The sequence below is a fragment of the Cladophialophora bantiana genome (genome assembly GCF_000835475.1).
Source record: "Cladophialophora bantiana CBS 173.52 unplaced genomic scaffold supercont1.21, whole genome shotgun sequence".
NCBI lineage: Eukaryota > Fungi > Ascomycota > Eurotiomycetes > Chaetothyriales > Herpotrichiellaceae > Cladophialophora > Cladophialophora bantiana.
In genome coordinates this window covers 159,836-183,205 of record NW_015971595.1, presented here as the reverse complement: position 1 = coordinate 183,205, position 23,370 = coordinate 159,836, and the positions used below count along the sequence as shown (strand labels likewise).

The 23,370-nt window shown below is 52.6% G+C and overlaps 11 protein-coding genes across 11 annotated transcripts; 5 read left to right on the top strand and 6 right to left on the bottom strand.

The window, feature by feature from the left end:
- Nucleotides 1-82: 82 nt before the first annotated feature.
- Z519_11176 (uncharacterized protein) lies at nt 83-1,189 on the bottom strand (the record flags this gene model as incomplete). Its single annotated transcript, XM_016768889.1, has 2 exons — nt 83-1,051; nt 1,127-1,189. 2 exons carry the CDS (start codon nt 1,187-1,189, stop codon nt 83-85), a joined length of 1,032 nt encoding a protein of 343 aa, XP_016614735.1.
- An 827-nt stretch (nt 1,190-2,016) lies between these two features.
- Z519_11175 (uncharacterized protein) lies at nt 2,017-3,249 on the top strand (the record flags this gene model as incomplete). Its single annotated transcript, XM_016768888.1, has 1 exon — nt 2,017-3,249. One exon carries the CDS (start codon nt 2,017-2,019, stop codon nt 3,247-3,249), a length of 1,233 nt encoding a protein of 410 aa, XP_016614734.1.
- Nucleotides 3,250-3,709: 460 nt separating this feature from the next.
- Z519_11174 (uncharacterized protein) lies at nt 3,710-5,444 on the bottom strand (the record flags this gene model as incomplete). The annotated part of the gene is made up of 4 exons (XM_016768887.1): nt 3,710-4,124; nt 4,211-4,261; nt 4,324-4,376; nt 4,443-5,444. 4 exons carry the CDS (start codon nt 5,442-5,444, stop codon nt 3,710-3,712), a joined length of 1,521 nt encoding a protein of 506 aa, XP_016614733.1.
- A 1,981-nt stretch (nt 5,445-7,425) lies between these two features.
- Z519_11173 (uncharacterized protein) lies at nt 7,426-9,538 on the bottom strand (the record flags this gene model as incomplete). The annotated part of the gene is made up of 3 exons (XM_016768886.1): nt 7,426-7,556; nt 7,603-8,130; nt 8,179-9,538. 3 exons carry the CDS (start codon nt 9,536-9,538, stop codon nt 7,426-7,428), a joined length of 2,019 nt encoding a protein of 672 aa, XP_016614732.1.
- Nucleotides 9,539-10,450: 912 nt separating this feature from the next.
- Nucleotides 10,451-11,365, bottom strand: Z519_11172 (uncharacterized protein; the record flags this gene model as incomplete). The annotated part of the gene is made up of 2 exons (XM_016768885.1): nt 10,451-10,880; nt 10,944-11,365. The coding sequence occupies 2 exons, from the start codon at nt 11,363-11,365 to the stop codon at nt 10,451-10,453; spliced, it is 852 nt and encodes a 283-aa protein (XP_016614731.1).
- A 1,243-nt stretch (nt 11,366-12,608) lies between these two features.
- Z519_11171 (uncharacterized protein) lies at nt 12,609-13,406 on the top strand (the record flags this gene model as incomplete). The annotated part of the gene is made up of 2 exons (XM_016768884.1): nt 12,609-13,259; nt 13,320-13,406. The coding sequence occupies 2 exons, from the start codon at nt 12,609-12,611 to the stop codon at nt 13,404-13,406; spliced, it is 738 nt and encodes a 245-aa protein (XP_016614730.1).
- Nucleotides 13,407-13,980: 574 nt separating this feature from the next.
- On the top strand, nt 13,981-15,265 carry Z519_11170 (uncharacterized protein; the record flags this gene model as incomplete). The annotated part of the gene is made up of 3 exons (XM_016768883.1): nt 13,981-14,490; nt 14,644-14,877; nt 14,960-15,265. 3 exons carry the CDS (start codon nt 13,981-13,983, stop codon nt 15,263-15,265), a joined length of 1,050 nt encoding a protein of 349 aa, XP_016614729.1.
- A 148-nt stretch (nt 15,266-15,413) lies between these two features.
- On the bottom strand, nt 15,414-16,284 carry Z519_11169 (uncharacterized protein; the record flags this gene model as incomplete). Its single annotated transcript, XM_016768882.1, has 2 exons — nt 15,414-16,165; nt 16,236-16,284. 2 exons carry the CDS (start codon nt 16,282-16,284, stop codon nt 15,414-15,416), a joined length of 801 nt encoding a protein of 266 aa, XP_016614728.1.
- Nucleotides 16,285-17,065: 781 nt separating this feature from the next.
- Z519_11168 (uncharacterized protein) lies at nt 17,066-18,654 on the top strand (the record flags this gene model as incomplete). Its single annotated transcript, XM_016768881.1, has 2 exons — nt 17,066-17,415; nt 17,478-18,654. The coding sequence occupies 2 exons, from the start codon at nt 17,066-17,068 to the stop codon at nt 18,652-18,654; spliced, it is 1,527 nt and encodes a 508-aa protein (XP_016614727.1).
- A 65-nt stretch (nt 18,655-18,719) lies between these two features.
- Nucleotides 18,720-20,582, bottom strand: Z519_11167 (uncharacterized protein; the record flags this gene model as incomplete). The annotated part of the gene is made up of 1 exon (XM_016768880.1): nt 18,720-20,582. The coding sequence occupies one exon, from the start codon at nt 20,580-20,582 to the stop codon at nt 18,720-18,722; it is 1,863 nt and encodes a 620-aa protein (XP_016614726.1).
- Nucleotides 20,583-21,141: 559 nt separating this feature from the next.
- Z519_11166 (uncharacterized protein) lies at nt 21,142-23,035 on the top strand (the record flags this gene model as incomplete). Its single annotated transcript, XM_016768879.1, has 4 exons — nt 21,142-21,357; nt 21,416-21,526; nt 21,591-21,803; nt 21,857-23,035. The coding sequence occupies 4 exons, from the start codon at nt 21,142-21,144 to the stop codon at nt 23,033-23,035; spliced, it is 1,719 nt and encodes a 572-aa protein (XP_016614725.1).
- Nucleotides 23,036-23,370: the final 335 nt, after the last annotated feature.

The window sequence follows — 23,370 nt, the reverse complement described above, 5'->3', positions numbered from 1 at the left end:
TGAGCTTGTATTTTTTTGTTCGATCTTGGCCTAGACTTCACGGTATAGAGGCGCCTATTTCTAACTGGTCAGACGACTGTGGCTAGACTTTTGCTGTAGCAGGAGTTCGCCCCAATAGCCACCCCATTCCTTCTAGTTGATCCTGCCAAAACTTGGCACTCGCCTTCAAAGTAGGGAAGAAAGCCCAATGGGCGTGAGGGAGACCCGGGTAGACGACCATCTTGGTCTCGATCCTGTGCTCTTCTCGCAATATTCTTTCGTATATCAACGAATCGTCACGCAAGGTGTCTGCCCCGTCGACTTGCAAAAAGGCCGGTGGCAGGCCTGCGTGGCCGTTGGGATGGATTAGAGGACTATTGTACACGCCGTCGCACAGGTCAGGCTTGTACGCAGCCGTGAAGATGTCGATCACGGCCTGTCCGTTGATTGCGTCCATTTTGTTTTGCTCGTAGCTGTGCGCCCAGTTCTTGTACCTATCCGGCATCCGAGAAGGAGGGACCAGCCCAGCAATACAGAGGTAATGTCCCGTCAGAGGCGGAGTTAGCCCCTCATCGCGCGCTAGATGGGTTACAACACAAGCGAGGTTGCCGCCAGCTGATGTTCCTCCGACGATGAAACCCTTGGAAAGGTCGGCGCCCCATGAGGATGCACTTTCTGCGGCGAATCTGAGAGCATCCCAAGCATCCTTGGGGCCTTGGGGGAAAGGGAATTCCGGCGCCAGGCGGTATGCAGGCGAGACACACACGGCATTAAATGCTTGTACAAAATCTCGACAGGCCTTCTCCTCTGACTCGGGAATACCCAGGCAGAAGCCGCCGCCGTGGTACATCACAATCAAGGGACGGCCATCATCTGACGGTGATGTAGGTTGGTAAAGTCGGGCGCGCAATTCGGTGCCGTCTGTGGTTTTATACGTGATAACGGTTTGCTTGACGGAGGACGGTGGAGGACCAAGCGCCTCGATGGCTTGCAGGGTACGAACTTTAACCTCCTCTCTCAGGGCCTGCATTGTAGTGAATTTCATCGGGGGAGGAGGATGTGCTTCAAGGAGCTGATTTGAATCCCAATTAGCAGGGAATTTTCAAGATCAGAGGCGCCGTGAGAGGTGCAGGCACGGACGACTGACAGCTTTCAGTTCTGGATCCATGGCCCCTAGGGCCAGAATCTCCTCCTTGGTGTCGTAAGCCATGATAAGTATCGTGTGGCAATAGCAAGATAGGACCGAGAGAATTGTTGTCGAAAAATCAAAGACGGCCGGTGAGTGGATTCAGCACAGTGTATGCCTGCCTGATACCCATCAACCTCTTAGAACAATGACAAAGGCCAGCCTGAGAAATAAATCAGAGTCTGTTCGGTGTCGTTCATATCGGCGCCTGGCAGGGTGAGTGTTGCCCAAAGTCCATCTTGGTCCTCTTGATTAGGAACTACGAGGTCAGGACGCTGGCAGCGCCAGGGCTGGCTGCTACAGCCCAATCTCAGGTTCTTGGTCTGCACATTGATGTTCTGTCGGGTGGGACTTCGAGGACGCAAGCACGGAGTATTGTTAGAGTTCGAACGAAGATCCGGGTCCTACAGTAGAGTTGGTGGGGGGGGGGGGGGGGTCCAATAGTATATGCTCCCTGGGGCTCCACTCGGCGAGGGGCAGCGTGGGGTATCTCGGGTATATATGACTCCGTCTGACTGACGCGGTCCTTGCGTGAACGTTAAACGGTCTTGACGTCGACTGCTTGACTCGGTCCCTGGCAGCTTCATGTCGCGGTCCCTTGTTGACATGTATCGATGGTACCCGAGTGATTTGTATTGACACGATGGGATCCTCGGCTTCGGTATAGTCAAGCACTGGCGTGTCAATGATACGCTGTCCACGAGAACATCACCCGAATATGTATACAAGGGGGCTGAGGCTTCAAACCAAGATGCCTTCGCCCAAAGGCTATCTCCAGACCTATTCTCACAAGACTATTCTGTTGTTGTGGCTGGTCTCTCTCGGAAAACCCATAGAACCCCGCTGCCACCATGGGAGTCCAACCAGACGCCGTGGATCTTCTGTCCATTCGACTCCCCAAGTTGGCAATGCATGACTTCCCAAACACATGGGCAATAGCCATTGGCCTTCTTGGCTATCTCGCCCTTGTTCGCCTCTTGCGTTTTCGTGCCCTTCGCAAGCTCGAACGCGAGCATGCGGCCCTCCTCAAAGACCCTTATGCGATGGACTACAAGGCAGCACACAAGATCATGCACCTGTCCATGCTCTATGACTGCCCTTTCATATTTGCCTTCAGTGGACAATTTTCACTCCTCAAGACATTCGCCATCGCCTCAGGTACCGAGCTGCTCGCAAAGACACGCCAACTCAGCACTTGCCCAAACGTTGGTCGACGCATCAATGATACCGCTCTTATCACAACCGAGTTTGTCATCGGCTCCATGGACAGCGAGCGCGGGTCCCGAGCGCTCGCAAAGATGAACTGGATGCACCGGCAGTATGGAGAAAAGATCACCCAGCCCGAGATGCTCCACACGCTGGGAGTCAACATCTTGGAGGCCATCCGATGGGTCAACACTTATGAATGGCGGGAGCTGACGTACTTGGAGCAGGTGGCCATGTTCACCTACTGGAAGGAAGTCGGAAACCGCATGGGTATCAAGGACATCCCTCCTACCCTTGAAAAGCTGGTTGAGTGGAGCGAGGAATACGAGAAGACGGCGATGGTCTATTCAGACAATAACCGAAAATGCGCAGATGTCTCCATCGAGTTTTTCCTCAAACATGTCTCTCCCGGCATGCGGGGCTTCTTCCAAAAGGTGATGATGGCTCTGCTGGAAGGGCGAACGAGAAATGCCTTGGGATACCCAGCACCCTCACGCGCCATAGAGATTCTTGTCTATCGATTCTTCAGGCTCCGTGCTTTTGTGGTCCGCAACTTCTTCCTCCCTCGCTTGCGCCCCATTGACCCTCTGGCCAAGGCGGACAAGAAATCCGGGCGTCTTCATCCAGCGAAACAGCAAAGCCTTGAGCCTTGGTACGTCAAAGATACGGCATGGAACAAGTTCTCGGCCTTGTTGTCGGGAGGCTCGCAATACGTTCCTGGTCCGAAGTTCAAAAGCGAAGGCTACCTGCCTGAGGAGCTAGGCCCTGCTAAATTCGAGAAGGTCTCACGGGATGCGGTCCTGAAAGAAGCTGAGGCTCTGAGGTCGTACGGAGCCGAAGGGGGTGCCGCAATTCTTGGCTGTCCTTTCCGGTTTTGAGTTGACCGGCACAAGGAGGTGTGCATATCGAGGGCTGCTGGTTGTTCCAACCCGCTCCGCAGGAAGAAAAACGAAGTTGATTTCGCTAGGCTGTGTTTGCAGGATATGGGAGTCCAAGATGATACCTTGGAATGCAGGCTTGCGGGCCAGTGGAACACCTGAAGAAACTTGACAGGAACCGCACTCGGCACGCTTTTGTCGCGGACCTTTTCGTGGAAGATTGAAGATAGCAAAGATAGCTAGGACGGATGGTGGCGGATTGGGGGTTGTCTCCTAAATCTGAATGCTGAAATGCAGGTGGGTGCAGCGTGACCAGAAGCGTAGCTTAGAGAGAACTAGAGTTTGACAAGACTGGGTCATTATTGGTCATTGATAAACAACGATGCTTCAACGAAGGGTCTCGCAAAAGTCGTAAAGGGTATCATATATTTCTTTTCTCGTCCCGGATATTCGGAATCGTCTAAGACACTTGTGACATTCTCCCCCACATGGCATGAGGAAAATCTATGCTGATCGAGCACTTGTCACTACGGGAGGACTCGTCGCCGTCTCCTGACCTAGCTGGAGGTCTCCGCTGAACAGGCTGTTGACTCAAGCTGTAGATTGAGGATTGTGGGAATCCAGGAATATCTCCACGCAACTCGGGTAAGGCGATAAAGTAGTCATTGTGCATTGTCCAGCAGGAGAGATCCTCCGTCCGTCCGATAAACTGCTCGGAGAATGCATAACGGCCTGTTTCTGGGTCTCGATAATAGATGTCTTCAGGTTCGAATGGCCACAGGAAGCGGAAGTTGGCACGGAAAAGTTCGGTATATCGATCTGCGTCCGCGGCGAACTTTTGCTGCGAAAAAATTAATCTTTCGCGAAGTCCGGGCCTGTACATGTCAGAGAAGAGTATTCATTGATTTCATCCTGGCGACCACCGAATTGGTGCTTCCACGTGGGGAGGTTTAATCCTTACCATACGAGATAGTCAATCATTGGGTGATGTTTGATGTGCTCCTGACAGGGTCTATATCGGCGATGGTTAGCAACGACGGAGTAGAACGTGTAAAAGCGTAGACTGCGACGAACCGTTTCAGCATAAAGGGAGGCAGTTCTGGGCGGCGTTCTGCAGTGGTCATGTACTGTCATGACTCCGTTAGCGAACCTCAGATGCATGAGATTGCGGGTAGTTTCATGGAGGAACGCACGTGGCACATCAACCTCATGATCCGCAAGACCGCCAATCTTTCCGCGATACCGCATCCGATAAAGATATTTTGATCAATTTCTCGAAGAACCTTCCAGCCAGGATCCAGCGGTCGCCGAGCTTCAACTGCATCCCAGCCACGCAACACGGCCGAGATCGGAATGTCTCCATCGAGTGCGTCGTCAGGGGTTTCAAGTGGAAACACGACAGGTGCAATTAGGAGGTTAACCGTAGATACCCAGTCCCGGCCCCCAGTATCCTGGTGGTGGGTGCGCAAAGGCAAAGACTCCGGTAGCGGTGGAAACACCCAGGAAGCAGGAGCCGGCTGGCTCAAGGGCATGGCGTCTCTGGCGCAGAGGAGTTCTGACGTCTCCAAAGTCTGTTGAACGGCAGGCTCTCGGACTGGAAAGTCTAGGAGATCATGGTGAATGAACTCGCCCAAGTTGGTATCATCATCCGTGAACATGGATGGAAAATTGGCGGCATGCGGATGGGACTCAGCGGCGGAAAGAATTGCGGTGTCGGATTCGCCCATGGGTTTGACAATATCCGCACCGTAGTCTAATTTGGAAGTCTGAGAAGGCTGGATTTTTCGAAGTTTAGGGGGATCAGGCTTCATGTCTTTAATGTCGCCTTGATCGGACATGGGGTCGGGCGAAGAGGTCTCCAAAGAACGACCGTTGCCCACGCCCACCCCCAGTGCCGTCTGGGCGATTTTGCAGATGGTGGTCAGAGCCTTCTTGATCTCAACATTTTCTGCACCCTGCTGTTTCAGCAGCTCGACCGGGTCGGAGCCTGCCGAGGCATCCAAGGACTTAACCAAGGCCTCCAGATGTGCAATGTAGTTTTTCTGCTTCAAGCGAGATGCCTTTTGCGACTCTCTATCTGCCTTTCTTTTCCTTGCAAGTCGCGCAGGCGACATCCTGCGGGCTCTCGAGGTGCTGGTGGATCCATGTTGCTCAGGTTGGGTGGTGGGAGATATGTCGGTCCCTTGCGGCTCCATGTTATTGAATCCGGTTGATGACAGCCGTTCTCTTGGACAAATCAAGAACCGAGACAAGCTGGACGATGGGAGGAATGAGGAGGGACGGGGAAAAGATTCTGGGATTCGGTCGAGAAATGAGCTGGTCGATTGATTTCCTGCATCTTGCCCCAAGCTTGGCGAGTGTGCAAGCGGGCGAGCGGGGAGGCGTGTTTCGTGGGGGATACTTGTCCCTGGGTGGTTCTTGGGCGGCCCTCACTCTGGGAGGGGAGTCCCCAGAATTCAGTAATGCCTCGGGACTAAGAATGTCCGGGGACCTGCATTGCTGACCTAGCGCACCAACAGCTAACTAGGGGGTCACCAAGCCTAGCAGCCTCCGCAACCTCCAACGTTGGTTAAGACTCGGCCCCCGGTCAAGCTGGTGGCCATCCCGGTGACTCGGGCTGCCTGTTGCCTGCACCACCTCGTCACATACTATCTACGTAAGGTTCTGCAGCTTCTGATGAATTGCTAGTGAAAGGGTCGTCACCAAGGCGTGCGTCTCTGTGGCTGTTAATCTCTCATATGTTTGCTTTCTTCGAGGGTATCTCAAGACCTATCTAGACTGCTTAGCTCCTGATTGATATTCGCTTCTGAGAGTCTTCTCCGTGGATCATGGGCGAGGAGCAAGCAAGCTACCTAAGGTAACGTTGCCGTACGCACCAGTTGGTCGTGTCCAGACCCTTGGCCCAACCAACTAACCATGTACGCCGTACGGAGGACTCGGTGTTCAAGTAGCCTCGCTACCTACCTAGGTAGTTACTGTACGAGAAGAGATCGCTAGTCCGTGGATTGCGGGTACGCCATGACCACCCAGAATTGGGCTCGTGAGGCAATCAGCATGCCCCCTCGGCACCGAAAGCAGTCTGGACTAACTGAGAGAAGGATTGATGCTAAATCATTGAGATCATCCGCGTTATTGAGGTCACAAGATGGCCACCATTCAGGAGAACAAGACGGGGAAGGTCGACGGCGCTCGAATTGGTAGAAGGCTCGTGGTAGCTGTGAACATGGCGCAAGTTGAACTGCCAGGTCGTCGGACTGCGGGAACAAGTGAGTTATTGCCTCGTACTCTCACGGGGTTGGGAAAAATGAAGTGTGTTGAACCGCAGGCGTCGGATGGCGAAAACAACTGAGTTGCCATCCCCAGTGCTCTTCCCACTCCGGCAGGATCGCAAAAATGGGGTGTGTTGAAAGATAGACGTCGGATCGAGGAAATAAATGACTTACTGTCTTCAGCGTTCTTGCTCCTACGGCATGCACCTACGGGATTATAATAGTGAGGTGATGTGAAACACATGTCGTGTCGGATCACCAAACCAAATGTTGCAGTTTCCAGCAATTTTACCTCCTACAGTACGGGACATAAGGGAGACACACCGACGTTGATAACTTGTCACCCCTGGTCCCCCAACCGGACACATGCATTTCGCCCTTTGTGTGTCGCCCCCGTGCCCTGCACAAGCCTGTGCGCGAAAAGAAGCATACAGAACGCTAGGAGCAAGAATGCATAATCCTCCGGCACATATCCACCAAAGCAGCCTCCCTTATGCATCTCGAAATCGACCACTCATGTTGAACACCTTCAAACGAGACGGCTAACTCGAACTTCGATAGGATTTGCTATCGCTTGGGATTGCGAAAACTTCCGCCTCTCTAGGTACAGATTGCATACATATGGAGTGTAGGTGTGTATATTTCCTGCCCGAGCTGTCAGACACGCTGTTCCATTATGAAGCAGTCCCAAATATTCCCGCGTCTCCCGAGCTACAAGCGCCCCTTGCCATGCGATGACCGTTCCTTGCCCGACGAAAACCCATTGAACAACAATCATAGAGCATGGCAATATTCTCACCACGCACCCATCCGCTGGCAAGATTATCCGGGAAGTCCGGATAACCAGGATAGTCCCAGTCCATACTGTAGTACAGTGATAGAGAGTTACCTTCATGACCATTGGCAATCAAGACGAGAATGTTGCTTGGATGTTAACAAATGCCGCAGGCCCGCCATCTTCGCTGAGGACATCGATTAAAGCTTCTGTCTGCTTCCACGCCGTCTCCAAGGCAGCTGAAGGCGAGCGTCCAAGTGAGACTGCTACATGTCAGCGAGTAAACACGAGCTTTCGGAGAGGACATACCTAGGATGGCAGAGTTCAGCTCCTCTGCAACCGTGACTCTGCCAGCAGGGTCCAAAAGATGTCCATTCACGCTACCTCTGGGGTCGTCGTATGCCACCAGGCTGAAAATATCCCGCAAAGCTTTTGCGTAGTCCTCATCCTCGTCCCGGAATTCTTTATGCAGTACTTGACCGTACAGCATCGCCTCATTGAGGAGCTGGTCGTGTTGCAAAACGCCATCATTAGCCCGCGATTTCCCCACGCCATTAGTGCGACTGTCACCGTTAGGCTGCTCATCAAGCTCCATGTCTTGAGCAAAATCGTCGTCCACTTTGGAGGTGCTGTCCACTCCGTTACTGGCCTTCCGTTCATGCCCAGTCGTGTGTTTGGAAGGCTCGACTTCGGTCGACTTGCCAATTAGTTCAATCCATTTTCGGCATTTCAGTCGGAAAACGATGTCCGGGTTTTCGGCTAGAACAGTGGGAAATTGTGCGTGCGTGGTTTCAAGAGCTTGGTCGATATCTCCAGAGAGGATTGCACGTCGTATCCCTATATTTGTCAGCATCGGGATCAATGAAAAGGGCCAATACAACTCACGCTGTCGATGTACTGCGTCAGTGTCGTCTCGTTCACGGGGTGTTGACGTGTTTGCCGGAAGAGCATTGTTCAGTGATTGCTTTTCTCTTCGCATTTCCTCCGCAAACGCCTTTGCAGTCTCAACATAGCCGTCGTGAGCTAAGAAATGCGCCACCAACTCCTGAATGAGGGTATTCTCGTCCCTTTGCGCCCGTAATGAGCTGATTTTGGCCTTGGCAATTTCTCTTGAAACATTTGTCTCCTCGGACAACATCTTATCATCAATGTCGAAGACAAAAGGCCGCTGACCGAAGTTGCCTGCCACTAATGCGCCGGAATGCTTTTTCATGCCAATCGTGGGGTATAGTTTCACGTCCTTCTTCAATTCCCGGAAACAAATACCGAGATACTGGCCGTTTTTTGTGAAGAATGCTTGACAGGTGTTGAAGTTGATTCCGCAGCCGATGACATCGCCTGTGCCGAAGGTTGGGCCGTAACTTCGACCCGAATGCTCCCCAAAAAACATTTTCCCATCATCACCATGATAGCCCCAGGACTGTGTCTCCCACCCTGGCAACCGCTCAAGTGAAGCTTCACTTGTGGAAAACCCGATGGCAATGGCAGTATCCTTGCTCTTCTGTTTGATTTCCACCTCGAAATAGTATATTCCGCACGCAAGTGGCATTGGGTGATCTGTTCTGACAGACGCAGCCTCAATCTCAGCTTTGCTTGTTGAGCCACTGTATTTCAGATCTTGACCGTCGATTATATCAAGGCCTGGGTATTTGTCCTGCTCGCTCCACCTCGAAGGCAATGGAGGTAATGCGTCTTCTTCTCTGGGAGGATGGCTTTCGATAATATCGTAGGTCATGCCCCGGTGCGATGGCGCTAACCTTGCATTTCCAGCACTTGTAGAGAACGAATTCAGCGCGGACGACCCCCCGGAGGGCTGCTCACGCTCTTTCTTCAACTTGGCCTTGTGGGCGACTTCCAGCTTTGCCATGTAGCGAGAATGCCTCAGGTAGGAGGGAATGAAGAAAGGATTGGGAGACATCGTGTTCGTTCCGAGACTCGGGATATTGGCAAACTTTCTCGAATATGAGGGTAGAGGTGTTGGCTTTCGCCAGTAGTTGACTCCCAGGCCGTCCTGGTCTTGCTCCGAATGTCGTCTTTGATATTGATGATCTGGTTGATACTGAGGAGGGTACGAGCTGCTAGGAGTTGAAGAGACGAGATGGGAGAATGCACCCGACCGAGTTGGATGCTGAAGCGCCTGAGCAGTTGCGCCTGAGGCCACGGAAGCATACGACAAACGTCGAGGCACATTGCCACCAAACTGACTTGGCCGACTACTGCTGCCCGACCCGGTGCCGTCAGTCATCGTGGTCCAGAACAGAACGTGATAGACGGGCGTGAGAAGTCGCCGCCTTCGTAGGGAACGAGTAGAGAAATCGGTGAAAGGGTCACGAGGTTAGGTGGTCCGCTCGGTGGGTTTGGTGTAGGTCGTTTGGCTCGGAGGTCAAACGTGAGAGAAAGCCGTGGTAGAATCGGCTCAAGGCATGCTCCTCTCCGTTCATGCCTAAGTGACTGGTAGATTCATGGACTGGACAAGCTTGTGCCTTGTTGGAAGGAGTGAGAGAGCATTGTGGGATGTCGTTATCGTGCTGATACGGGTTCCGGGAGGTCATTGATGCAATACAGGTCTCATTGGGCGGCTGTTGGGTGGCAAGTGGTTTTTACTAGTTAAGCAGTTGCGGGGGCCGCCTCGACCGGGACAGCACCAGACCAAGCAAATGCCGCCATCATGGTGAGTGACACCCCAGCACAATGACACCATTTGATATAAGCAGGATCACGATATTTAGGGCTTGATATATGTGATTGTTCTTCATTCTCGTCTATTCGTACAGCAGCCACAAAGACAAACGCCGAAATGGATCAAGCCCACGACTCTTTCAGTTCTCTGAGAATCCCACCAGAACCGTTGTTAAGGATTGCTCCCCTGCTGTTGTAGTACAAGCCCCATGTCAATTCATGATACTCCGTTTGAAGGCCCATGACAAGACCCGAAATAGAACCATGATCCGAAAACGTCATGCGTATGGTGAACCACATTGTAGCCGGTGCCATTTCAGAGCTCTACCGGCTCTAATATCAAGGCAGTGAAGGGACCCAAAATGCTCTGAACTTTTTGGAATGCGCGCTGATGTATCACACTTTACCGACAATTTTTGTCGCATCAGAAGTCACCAGGTGGCTTCTGACATTAAGCCGTGATGCCTAATTCGGGTCATCAACCTTGAGCAGCAATGGCTGCTGATGAGGGTGGTATCGGTGCTGGAGAACTGGCAGCGGGCGTCGACATGAGCATGGGATCTGCTTGGTCGCCAGCATTGCTCTCCATGGCGACGTCACTTTCGTTAGGTTTAATGTCGCTGGAACTTTGCTGTGAGATTTCCTTGGTATCGCTTGACTCTTCACCATTAAGCGCCTGTGGTCTCTCTGTCCCTCGCCATGAGTCAAGTTCCCAAACCACTCCAGTGAAACTCTTAAGGATGAAGGGCTTTTTGCTCCATTTGCGACAGGGCTTGCCAGATCGGTCGAGGGCACGCAGGCCGGCGTTGATGGCACCTTGATTTGCCTTTGGACCCAGCTTGTGTCCAGCACCGATGCCAGCCATAGTCGAGCCTTTTGCGGCGCCATGATCAATGGTGCCGTCTTCACTATAACAGCAGCGTCAGTAACGTGTACGAGAACATGCACTGTCAAAGGTCGAATGTACTTACAGTCTGGGTTTCTTTTTGGGACCAGGCTTGCCCCGAGGTTTCGGTAGTCCGTTCACATCAGACAACTGTCCTAGACTTCTCTTGATGCCTGTCAACGAACCTCCTTTGCGCTTCTTCGAGCCGTCGCCATTGGAGGTATCGGCTGCATCACCAGGTGTGGGAGCCGGGGTCGAGGGGGCCTCGGAAGCATTGTCATTGACCTCGGGGACTTTCAAGGTAGAAGTTTCCTCGACTGCAGCAGGGGGAGATGAGGCTGTTGAGGGTGTGGCCTGCTCTTCCGAATGGGCTGGAGGGTCCTCGAAACGACGGAGGATTTTTGGTGCCAGCTTGAGCATTACAATCTTGACTTGTTTTTTGTTCTTGTCTGCTTTGGCCGAGGCAGAGGGTGACCGACCCGTCGTGCTTGAGGAGGACATGGCCATGGATGGGTATTATAGAAGGTGTCAGGGTGAAAACGACGGTGAGGTCTTCGATGAGAGGCAAGGTTAATGTGTGTGTGCAGTCAAAGGGTCAGCTTTGGTAAGGCTTGTGCTGGTGGGAGGAGGCAGAGTGGCTGCGATTATTTGTCCGTGCGTGAAGCTGAGGTGCTAGTTTATTATTGTGGTCAACTTAGTTGAGTGGTGTCGGTGACGGTGGAATGGACTGGTGACAAGTGGTCATGGTGGGTGAGTGCAGGTTGATGGGTAGAAGGGGTGATGATGAGTAGTAGAAAAAGTGAAGATGAGGTGGGCATGCGAGTTGAAGGGGATGAGACAAAGACGGTGCTGGAGCTGGACCTGGCGTGTGATTTTGTGTGTAAGTGGCCGGATCATTCTGGATTGCATGGCTTGGGATTTTTGCGTGGTTATGGGTATGGGTTTGGGTTTGGGTTGGCTCAGATCAGATCTGGGGAGCGCAAGAGAAAAGTGAGAGGGCTGAAGGGGATGAGAGGCGCGTGTGACGGCAGAACGGGAGGCGGCGACCAGGAGAGCGTGAGAGAGAGGGCGCAGGGCGGTTTGCTGCTCACGGCGCGCGAGAGAAAGATGAAGCGACCAGGGTCGGGAAGGGTGTTGGGTTTGGAGTTGTGAGAACCCGCATTGGGATGGTCAAGAGGTCATTTGAAATCTTGGCGCGAAAGTTACGCCTAGAGCAAGCTTAGAGCACGCAATCCCTTCTGTCAGACAAACCGTAATTCTCTATCGGTGCAGCGCCCCGCCGGCCGCCTGCATTTTTAGTCAGGAGGAAGACGCCCAGCGGCACTAACCGCATTTGGTAGCGCGGCTTCTATCGCTTGCGCAGTCAATCCACTCTTGGTTCTCTGCCACTCTGTGGCCACTTTAGCTTTTGCCTCCCTCTCGTGATGCACCACCCCAAGACCACCCTCCTCTGTCCGTCACCTTTGGCTCCCTTTGTCAATCGCCCGTAAAGAGAAATCCACAGAAAATCCTTGTCGCGGCACCAACACCTTCGGGCATCTCAGGCTGGCCACCGTTAATAGTCGAGAAATCAACTACTGATTCCCACATCGTCGCCGAGCAGCTGCCTGTTGGGTCATCAAATGCCCACTCCTCCCCATCTCCGCGCATTCCGTCCACAGAATTTCATATTGGTCAGGGCATTGATGATGGCAATTCAACAGTAATACTGACGCGCCTTTTTTCTTGTCTCTCCACATGAAAAAACGAAATGCCCCTGGAGAAGAGAAGAAAGCTGCATCAACATTGCGGGTTCCGAAACAAGCCTTTTCGTTCACCGCTTCGCTCAGCTAACCCTCAACCTCAGCCATCTGCTGAACCAGCTCATATTCACCTTCCGGCTGCGGGGCTTTCCTCCAGCCCTCACCAGTCGTCACCAGACATCAAACCAGACATTGTTCGATTATCTCTTCCAAGCGCCTCCGAATTACGTTCTTCTTCCCGACTAACAGCTGCCGACCCCGAGTCGAGAGATCTCCAAAAGCAGCACACTGCATTGTCCATTCGCCTCAGCCAACTGCGCCAGTCTCTTGAAATAGCAGAGGAAGCTCTTCAGATCGAAGGATCAAAGCAAGATGATGAATTGCGTACTCTGATTGCCCGGTGGCGAACTGTTGCTCAAGATGCTGCCGAAGAGCTCTTCGCTGCTGCCAAAGAGCGAATTGACAGGATGGGAGGCGTTGCCCAATGGCGTCGACAATTGGAAGAGGACTCACGACTATGGAAAGGTGAGCGTGAGAGGGAGGCCCTCATTGGCAGATATGCAGGCAATCTGAAGGACGACCAGAGTCAAAGAGAGACGGAAGAAACTGATCAGACAGAGCTTATGAATTATGAGGAGGACGCTGAGCCCGAAGAGAACGTAAGTCAGAGGTTGGTGACCATCTCCTCTTTTGCGCACTAATTTTGCATTTTACTGTAGTACTTTACCATGGAGATGATGCTCAACCAGATGAATATCGATTTGCAATCCATCGGCTTTGATAAGCACCAGGAACGGTGGATATGACAGAAGCTTCCGCACAGGGTCCAATCCTATGTAATCCAAACTCTCGTGTGAGAAATGCTGCAAACCACAAAAGATGATCTCTCGGGAAATACATTTATTTCTTTGTTCCTGTCCTAATACGGCAACTTCGTCCTGCCCAATTGAGAAATGGTCCAATGAGAACTCCCAAGCAGGCTGACAAAGCACGATGGGTTGGCATTGGCTATCCTTGGCCTCAGATGGCAGATACTTGAAAAAACTCCCATGAAGCACATCAGGCCTGCAATTCTAGTGGTGCTGTCTTTTGGTCTTGAGCCCGCCTCGTTTACAAGATGTTTGAAATGAGCTCTGATAGGTATTGTGTGCTGAGAAATGTTGGGGCGCGGCGTCGCACGACAGGGCATCAGAGTAATGCATGGCCCGGATGGTTGAAGCAAGCCAGCAGTATAAATATGTGCCACAAGTTCGAATTGAACCAGTCTATCTCAACGTTCTATCTCCCACCCATTTCTTCCACATCTCACAACTCCCCTTGCCTGAACTCTTAAGTTTTCGCGGTCTTTCTGAGTTCTCGAAGTCCCAACTGTCCGTCAGCATGTCTCCCACGACGTTGTTAACTGGAAGCAATGGATTCCTGGGCGCCACAGTCCTCGACGAGCTCCTGGCCCAAGACCACAGTGTCGTCCTCGCCGTCCGTTCCCCATCCTCAGCAAAGTCTCTGCTTGATAATAACCCGTCCTGGCCCACCTCCTCATCTAGGATCACCATCGAGCCGGTCCCCGACTTCACCGCCCCGGGAGCCTTCGACGCCATCTTCCAATCACACCCGGAGATCGAGTACATTGTGCACGTCGCGGCCCCCATGGTCGATATCCCCGACAGCGTCAGCTTCGAAGAGTCCTTTGAGAAGCCCAACGTGTTGGGAAATCTGGGTCTGCTCCGCAGCGCCAAGACGTACGGCAAGAATGTGAAGGCCATGAGTGTTACCGGGAGTCTGAATGCCATCACGCTCGGCGACCAGGAGGATATCAAGAACAGAATTTTTGGGAGCGGGGAGTGGTTGCCTTTGGGGAGGGAGGACGCTGTCAAGGCGGAGAGTAATTACGTGAGTAAACTCTTCCTCTTTGTTTTGGCTTCGAACGTGAGAGGTTTCCCTCTATTCTAAACGAGGATGTCCTCGGTACAGTGTTATACTGAACAGGTGAACACCGCTAGTTCTTGAGGGACCTTCTAACGCCACTACTTCGTTTCGTTCTAGATCTCGTACTGCGTTGGCAAGAAGCTCGCCGAACAAGCCCTGTGGAAGTTCGTGGAAGAAGAGAAACCATCCTTCACCGTGACGAACTTTATGCCGCCCTTGATTTTTGGTCCCATGTTGCAGAAAGTGGCTGGCGTAGAGAAAATCAATTTCAGCAATAGCCTAATTCATGCCATAATGAACAGCAAGAAGAGTGAAAGTGCAAAGGTGCCAATGACGGCGTTTCCAGGATGGGTGAGCGCACTTCTTCTTTCCCCCAGCTGCCAGTGAAGCGGCACCTTTGGAGCGACAGCGCTGATCTAGGCTCTGCGCATAGATTGATGTCCGAGATCTTGCGAAAGTCCAAATCCTCGCGCTCACCAACCCCGATGCAGCGAATAGGCGGTTTGTCGTCGGACATCCTATGATCTTCAATCAGATTGCCGATGCGTTGCGGAAGGAGTCCGCATTACAAATCTCGGATCGAATTGGCGAGGATAATGATGAGGCATTGAGCTTAACACTGCCGAGGCTCGACACAAAAGACGTAGATGAAGTGTTCCAGTTCAAGTGGACACCGTTAGATGTGACTGCGAGGGACACTGCGGCCGCACTGCTCAAGATTGAGGCGCTTGAGGCTTGATAGGCTTGATGTATCGATAGGCACTGTGGAAAGAGCGAGTAGTTGGTCTCGTCTACTTTGGGCCCGTGTCAGTCTGTAGCTGAAAGATAGTCGCAATAGATGGCGCTTGTCTTGTCGTGGATCGTCATCCTCAGCGGACTGGCGCTTTTCACCTCATGATCGGTGGACGGCTTTCCTTATTCCACATGACCCGGCTTTTGACCCATTCCACGGCCTCTTTTACTCCTGTCCCTTTCAGCGCGCTCACAGGCAAGACGCGGCTATCTCGAACCATTCCACCCTTCTCGCCTTCGAACACTTTCTTCACAAAGCCTTCCTTGATCCTGACAACTTCGAGACAATCTTCCCTGTCCTGTTTATTGGCCAGAATCAATATCGGAATCCCGGCAGTGTCGTCATTTTCGAGCACGCTTTCTAAAACAGCTCGACATTCATCTAATCGACCCTGGGGCAGTCCCGACGAGAAGAATCCTGGTGTCATAGGTGTCATCGGAGTCCACGGTGTCTGTGGCTCGTCTTCATCGCCAGCCTTCCCGACATAGCTTTTCTTGCGCCCATGCCACCCAGGCGTCTTCGGCGCATCTTCGATATCTCCATTCCCAAGGTCCGTGCTATCCACCACGAACACCACGGCATGCGCACTTTTATAGTAGCTCGTCCATAATTTTCTTAGACTCATTTGTCCGCCCACATCCCAGATCTTCAAATACATCTCGGGCAGGTCGATAGTTGCAACGTTTTGGCCTACGGTGGGCACAGTGTTGCCCGCGGTGTCCGAAGCGGGGGCATCTCCGGTCTGGCCAGCTACCGGCTCTGCAGTAGTGTTGTAAAGCGCTTTTATTTGTGAGAGAAGAGTGGTTTTGCCGGCGTTGTCCAGTCCAAGGAGGATGATGGAATACTCTGATTGCAAGCAGGCGAGGTCAGCCATGTTGACACGGTGCAGATGCAGCTGTGGTCTTGCGAGGCTTACCTGGCTTGCTAGTTGCATAGAGGTACAGGGAGCGGACAAGATGATACATGTTGCGCAAACACGAAAGGAGGAAATCTGTTCTATTGAAAGAGGAATCTAAGAAGAGAATGGTAAGAATGGCCCGCTGGCAATGCTGCCACGTGTATCATTGTGGCACTGTGTTCGCGCTTTGGATTTCACCTTCTTGCGTAGAATGACAAGGGAGCTGAAGGTTCCTCGACAGAAGGGAATATTGACGGGGGAGAGTGAACCCTGCGCCTCACTTCTCTCACCTCTTTACGATATTGTATCAAGCTGGATGCCTGTTGACAATGGTGAGCAAAGGAAGGGCGCCGAAATATATTTCTGTCTGACAGATTCTCTTCATACTAGTCTGCGCAATCTGTACTACCATGTCCAGTCAGACAAATGATTGTCCTTCGTGATTGACTTCAGCACCCTATCTCCTCATCAATCCAATCCCAAACCATGACCACGACAGCCACATTAGCTTGGTTCTCTGATGTCGTATTCGCGATCACCTCGCTTCGCTGGAACTCCCTCCTGACCTGCTGTCTCCCTTTCATGTGAAGGATGCCGCGCAATTGGCTGTTAGCACAGCCGCCATGCACAGCTTCGGAAGGATGGCGCGGTAAGTACGCACAGCGGTGTGTTGTTCAATTGTGAGCATGTCGGAGAGGTCAGGCTGCACCAAACGGGGATCATTCTCGAATATCATCATTGACAGCCCAGATCTGCTCTTCCCATCAGTGTCTTCCTAGCTGGTAAATACCCAAGCACGGAACGAGAATCACACAACCAGCAGGCACATTGAGTCTGTAATGAGGATCATGAACGACTTGGATTTCGACATTTTCGATTTCGAATTAGAGTCTTCTGAAATAAGGGAAGGTTTTGAATTTAATGACAATTTCAACTTCTACTTCTATGAGGATGGCTCAGGATCTGCTGAGATCCCTTCAACTCTGTCGATTTCCTCTGGATATTACAGCGTTTGCGACTCCGGTATCGATGTCGGAGATCTCGAGGACAATGACATCCAACAATCAATGAAAATATTCCCCGTCGATACGGATGCATCCATTCCACAACCTACAAGTTCCAAGCCCAGGCAAGAGCCGGATTGGAGCCTATCACGCAAAGCAATGTATACCGCCGAAGATCTCCTGCCAACGATGCCGTAAGTAAAGTTTGGCGTGGAAGTTTCGGCAGAGATCGGCTAACGAGTCATATGGCCGAAAGAGTCGACCAGTGGCTTGTAAAGGTCGAGGACAAGGATGAGAATGCGGCCTCTGTGTACAAAGCAGATGTGGCAGCCGCTAATACGCAACAATCCATCACTGACACTGCAACTCCATGGCCTTCGTCTTTCTCAACATCCTATTCGAACTCCTCGAATTCGCTATGGTTCGAATCGGATGGAGAAGCCTCATTTGTAGCGGGAGATGATTCTTCTGTTTGGGCAACTTTCAGCGATTCACCAACCACAGCGGTGTCTCTTGATGCACTTGCGAAAATGCTCGTTGAACTTTATCTCGGCCAAACAGATGCGCTCATAGATGGTGCCGAGAGCTCTTCGCAGACAAGTCCCACGTCGAGCATATCTAGCCATACACACGGAACTGCAAATTCGAGCTCTATCACAACGCCTGGTTCATCAGCTCACAATCCTCCGCGGAAGAGGCCGCCCCCGGATGACGAAGAAGGGTCGAGGCGCAGCAAAATCCCAAGGACATCTGACGGTTGGCCGACGTGTACTGCGTCGAGACTCCTGGCTTGCCCATATTCAAAATTTGACCCTTGCCGGTATTCTGAACGCAATGAGCTTGAAAAGAATTATCGTGGATGTTCGAGTTGCTTTCTCAAAGACATTGCTCGCCTGAAACAGCATTTATATCGCGTCCATCGTCGGCCTGAGCATCACTGCCCAATCTGCTTCTCCTCGTTAGACTCAAAAGTGGTCTTAGATGCCCATATTGTGGAGAGATCTTGCCAACAACAGCTCTGCCCGTTCGAAGAGAAGATGACTCAGGATCAACTGATGGCGATCAAAAGGCGGGAAATGGGTCGAAGTCGCTCAGACGCGTGGTTTGACATCTATAAGATCCTGTTTCCGAACTCGACGTTGCCATTGGATCCGTACGTTGACAGTGTGCATGCGGATACAGTGCAAGACTTTATTGCCTTTTTTGTGCGTGAAGGTCGAGAACTGCTAGCCTCGGAGATCAACCAAAGAATGTTCGGACCCGCGAGCACTACGTCTGGAGAGCAAGAGTTCGTGGACAGAGTCCTTGCGGATTCGATAAATGTGCTGCTTCAGCGGCTTGACGCGCGATTCAGACAACCCTCGTCATCCGATCCTTCATATCGGCTCAACTCGGACGGTGACTTCAATTCCGAAAACCCTTTTGCTTGTTGAGCCGAACCCTCAATTTCAATATGTCGCGGCTCCTCCATTCACTTTGCTTTTCTTAAAATAAACAATCAAGCAAGGACTATATCCATTTTCATCTCCCTCAAAACATCCTGCCACTGTATATCAGCATCCGTCTTGCCGCCCTCCTCCGCAAGCTGCCGTCTTCGCCACAGCTCTCTCGCAATATCCTTTGAAAGCTCCAGATTCATGAATCCGTGCCTCCTCTTCAGCCTATACCACTCAAGCATCTTCTCCTGCAGCTCCCCACTTAAGCATTCGCACGCAACAATGAATGGCGGCCAGACTAATGTACAGCCTATACTGTCGCCGCCCAGGCTTTCGATATCTTCGAGGTGCGTGACGGCTTTTGAAACCATGTGTTGGATGCAGAGGACATCCGGGGGGAGGCGCCGGACGGTGCGGAGGAAGTAGATTAGCGAGGCATAGTAGAAGACGTAGGCGTGGTGCAACGTTAAGGATTGAGCAAGAGGTGGGAGGCCCGTGAGGTCTAGATTCGACGGTGTCTGGGAGTACAGTTGGGTTTCCAGATCATCCAACGTCTCGGCTGTCGGCGGGTCGGAAGCCGTGGTATTAGAGATGCGCTTGATCAGGCTGTTCATAACGACAATGTGTTTCAAGATCGGACGGGTGAGACCGAAGAACCGGTCGAGAACATAGTGTCTCGCATCACCCAGGAAGTTCTCGGATTCGACGTCAATGGTGGAGGGCAGGTTAATATTGCATAGCGCCGCGATGGCAAGGTAGCCTTGGTAGACCATCGAGGAGGACTTGTCGCGGTCCCACTCGCTTTCTTCAATGGTCGACAGCCACGAGGCACCGCCCTGCAGATGCGTGCGCCATTCGCTGGAGCGGCCGGTGATCATGTCCATTGCCGAGAACATGGTAATGGTTGCGAGGATGGAGCCTCGTTGAAGATGTACTTCTTGACCACCTCCAAGGTGGTTGTTGTCATCTCTGTCCCTGAGATTCGCAAGGCTGTGGCGCAGGTGCATGATGGCTAGATTGTAATGTTTCATCGCCAAGGTGAGGTTCCTGTTGTCTCCGTTGAGGAGCTGACCACGGCTGAATGCCGATGTGGCGCACAGGGCGTGAAAAAGTGCAATCTGTCCGTTTGACTGGTTTGACGGGGACGCGAGACCCGCGAGGGCCATGGGCGTGAAGACGCTTCGGAAGGGGTTGTCCGGCCGGTCCACGGGGACGAGGTGCCAGCAGACGAAGTCCGTCCAGTGGTGAATCAGGGCTCTTTGTTCGGCGGGCCGAGGGAGGAGGTCCAGGTGGCGTATTATGAGCGGCAGAGGAGCAGGGCTCGATGTCGATGGCCACAGCGGGGGGGTGTCGGGAGGAGTGTACGATGACGGCGTTCGAGGATAGCTTGTGAATGGTGAGATGACAGTTTCTATCAGATCGTCGGCATTTTCATCTGATACCTCTCCTGTCTGATCTGTTGGCGACGACGCCGAGTCTCTTCTTTCGCGGTTTGGAAGCGCCAGAGGTTCTATCCCGTGAAATCCTTCGAAACTGCCCGTTCTAGACCTTTGGAGGGAAAAGACCGAGAATGGACCCGACGAAAGGCATCCTGCTTGCGGCGAAAGTCTTTCTATCTCCTCCAACGCCTCATGGACGTCGACCCTCACAAAATTTGACCCGTCGTCATAGACTGTTGGCGTGCCGATGACCCGCCTGATGTTCTGCTCGCGTTCCTGGCTGTCTGGATCGACCCAGACGAGCTTGATGCCGTATCCCTGACATTGGAATCCGCCCTTGAGACATCGCGCACAGTGGGGTCTGGCTTCGTCGCATTTGACGTGTCTTTCGCGGCAGGTCCAGCAGCCAGAGAATGTCTTGGTGTGCTTGACAGGTTCACGAGCCTTGGTTGTTGCCTTGCTGCGCGCTGTCTGAGCTGGTTTCATCCGAGACGGTAATTACATGTCGTGGTCTCGGTGCAGGGCAACCGGAGACCAGGAGGAGGATGGTCAGTTACATTGGGAGAATTCTTCAAAACCAGTCAGCTTGTTTTTCGAGGTCTGCATAAAGCGTGAAATATGAAGGCACATGCCAGCTGCACAGGGACAAATGGGAAGGCCAGTCCCAAGAAATACTGCTTCTCCGCTCGCCCTGGTGGCCCCTCCACCGGGTCGCCGCCACTCGCCATGATTCGACAGGGACTGCTCGCGGGAACTGCCAGTGACGACGTGCGCCCCCAAGCCTGAGGAAGTCAACAGTGGGACTGGCTGTGCCTATGGGGCCTCTGGGGCCTCTGGTGCCTCGACCATCTTGGCTGCCATGGTGAGTGCCGCTTGGCTGCTCAGCTGCTCAGCCTCGCAAGGCGCTTCCCATCTCCACCACCCGCCACCAAGGCTCCTCACGCAACACAACCAGGATCAAGTCACGGTCACCTCTTACCACCCGGCACAACTTGGTCCATCGATTGATACCTCGATGCCCTAATGCCTGTTCTACGCTGGATCCATGTCGGTCCGTATTCAGTTTGATCAACCCGAACAGAGGTGCTACACAAATCTCGATTTCGTCTCGGGCAACGTTATCCTCATCCTTCCCAACGATGCCACCATCTCTGCAGTCACGGTCAAGCTCGAGGGCGAGAGTCGAACTCGGCTCGCCGGTCCCAAGTTCCCCAACAATGAGCGTTCGGATAAGAAGAGGACGGAGCTAGAATTGCACAAGGTTGGTGAGAAGAGTCGCCCCTGTCTATCGCAGCTTGTGCTCACACTCCAGGCTTCAGCTCTTGTACAAAGTCCTCACCGTCTTTCCAACGCCCGAGCTCCAAGAAAGAAGTAGCGCCTCCGCGTATACCCTCCTCGCCGGGCAATATCTGTACCCGTTCAAGTTCAAGGTCAGACCCTTCCAATTTCTGCGTTCGGGCCCGGACGGTGACGGCGGCTAAATGGCTGCGACAGTTTCCATTCAACAATGACTGTCAAAAGAATCCGAGTGCGCTGAAAGATATCAAACTTGGTCATGTGAATGTCCAATTCGCCCCAGACATCACAAAACATGTGAAGAAGACCCTGCCTCCGTCGCTGAGTGGCTTTCCTGGCGAGGCCGAGATAAAATACTACGTCAAGGCAACAATCGTCCGACCCAAGTTCTTCCAAGAGAACATCAGAGCGGTATGCTTCCCTCGGCATGGCTCGTCTGACGAGACATCTAATGTATGACAAAGATTGCCGATATCAGATTTTTGCCCATCGAACCTCCTCGACCTCTCAATCGTCATGAGGAAACGTTTGCAAGGCGGAAGAGACAATTCCAGAGATACCCGGCCGAGTCGCAGAAAAGAATGTCCAGCCTTTTTGGCAGAAAGTCCTCAACTCCAACATCCGCCGAGGAGGAGCCTCCCGCTTTTCAAGTCGATGCCCGTCTTCCTAGTCCCGCTATCATCACATGCAACGAACCTCTGCCGCTGCGAATATTGGTTGAGAAGCTCAACGATAGCTCGGCAACCGCCTACCTCAGGACGCTCCAGATTGAACTAACAGGGTACACTCAGGTCAGAGCTGTCGATTTGGAGAGAACTGAAACCACAAAATGGCTCTTGATGTCACAGGCGAACATGAACATGCCTCTAGGAAACCCTATCGACAAAGGTCGTAAGGAATGGAAACTGCCCTCTCGACTGTGGGATGACTTGCCTCTCCCAAACACGGTCTGCCCTTCATTCGACACCTGCAACATCTCTCGGCGGTATGACCTAGAGGTCACTGTAGGCTTGGCACATGCTATGGCTAGTGGTGTGCGACCCGAACTTATGGTCCTTCCATTGCGTCTGCCTGTTTTGGTGTATTCCGGCATCGCTCCTCCTCCTCAGCTGCTGAAGGCCATGGCCAATAATCCTCGCCCTCAACCGTCTCCGTTACGTCTATCCCCACCAAGGCCGACCGAAATGAACGACATGTCTTTACAACCAGAGACGCCCTCGGGGACGCCAACAACACCTTTGTCCGAGATCAACTCGTACCCGGCTCAAGTTGGCTCTTATAGTCCCCATGAGCAATCAGACATTCCCGATGACGCTCCACCCAGCTACGAGGATGCTATGGCTGAGGATATCGCCCCTGTCGATGGCCCTCGGCGGGAGTACCACGTCCCGTCTGAACCGGTCGCTCAGCAGCCTGCCTTCAACGCCGACTCAAAAGGTGGCGGACTCGGCCGGCGAGTTAGCGAGCGACTGTTTTCGGCTGGAGAACCAGTCACTCCTACCAGGACAACCCCGATGCCGAGCACCATGCAAGGCTTGACGTTAGCGGAGGACGATGATCTAGGGTCTCCGAGCTCGCCATCTGGAGAAAATTCAAGCCGAATGACCAGCTGGAAGAGGAGTTTCAGTGGGCGTAAGGAATAACTTGCGCCTGGCCAGCTTCTGGGCCATTTTACAAACGTACGGTACGCCGTCCTGACAAGCGTGTGGAGTTGGACATGAGCCACGCCAGATGAATAACAAGGAACAAAATATTCTTACACATAATATAAGCGTTCTTCGTAACTTGATGTTTCCATTTCCCCTTCGCGACGATGGCACAAGGTACGCGGTATATGGCGAACCTGATATCTCGCCCCAACTCTTCGTATTTGAGCACCATGAATCATGTCTTGGTGGCGGTGATGGTGGTAAGGGATTCTATGACGTCAGATTGCAACGCGAAATTTCAGACTACGAGTGACTGGCAACTCCATCGC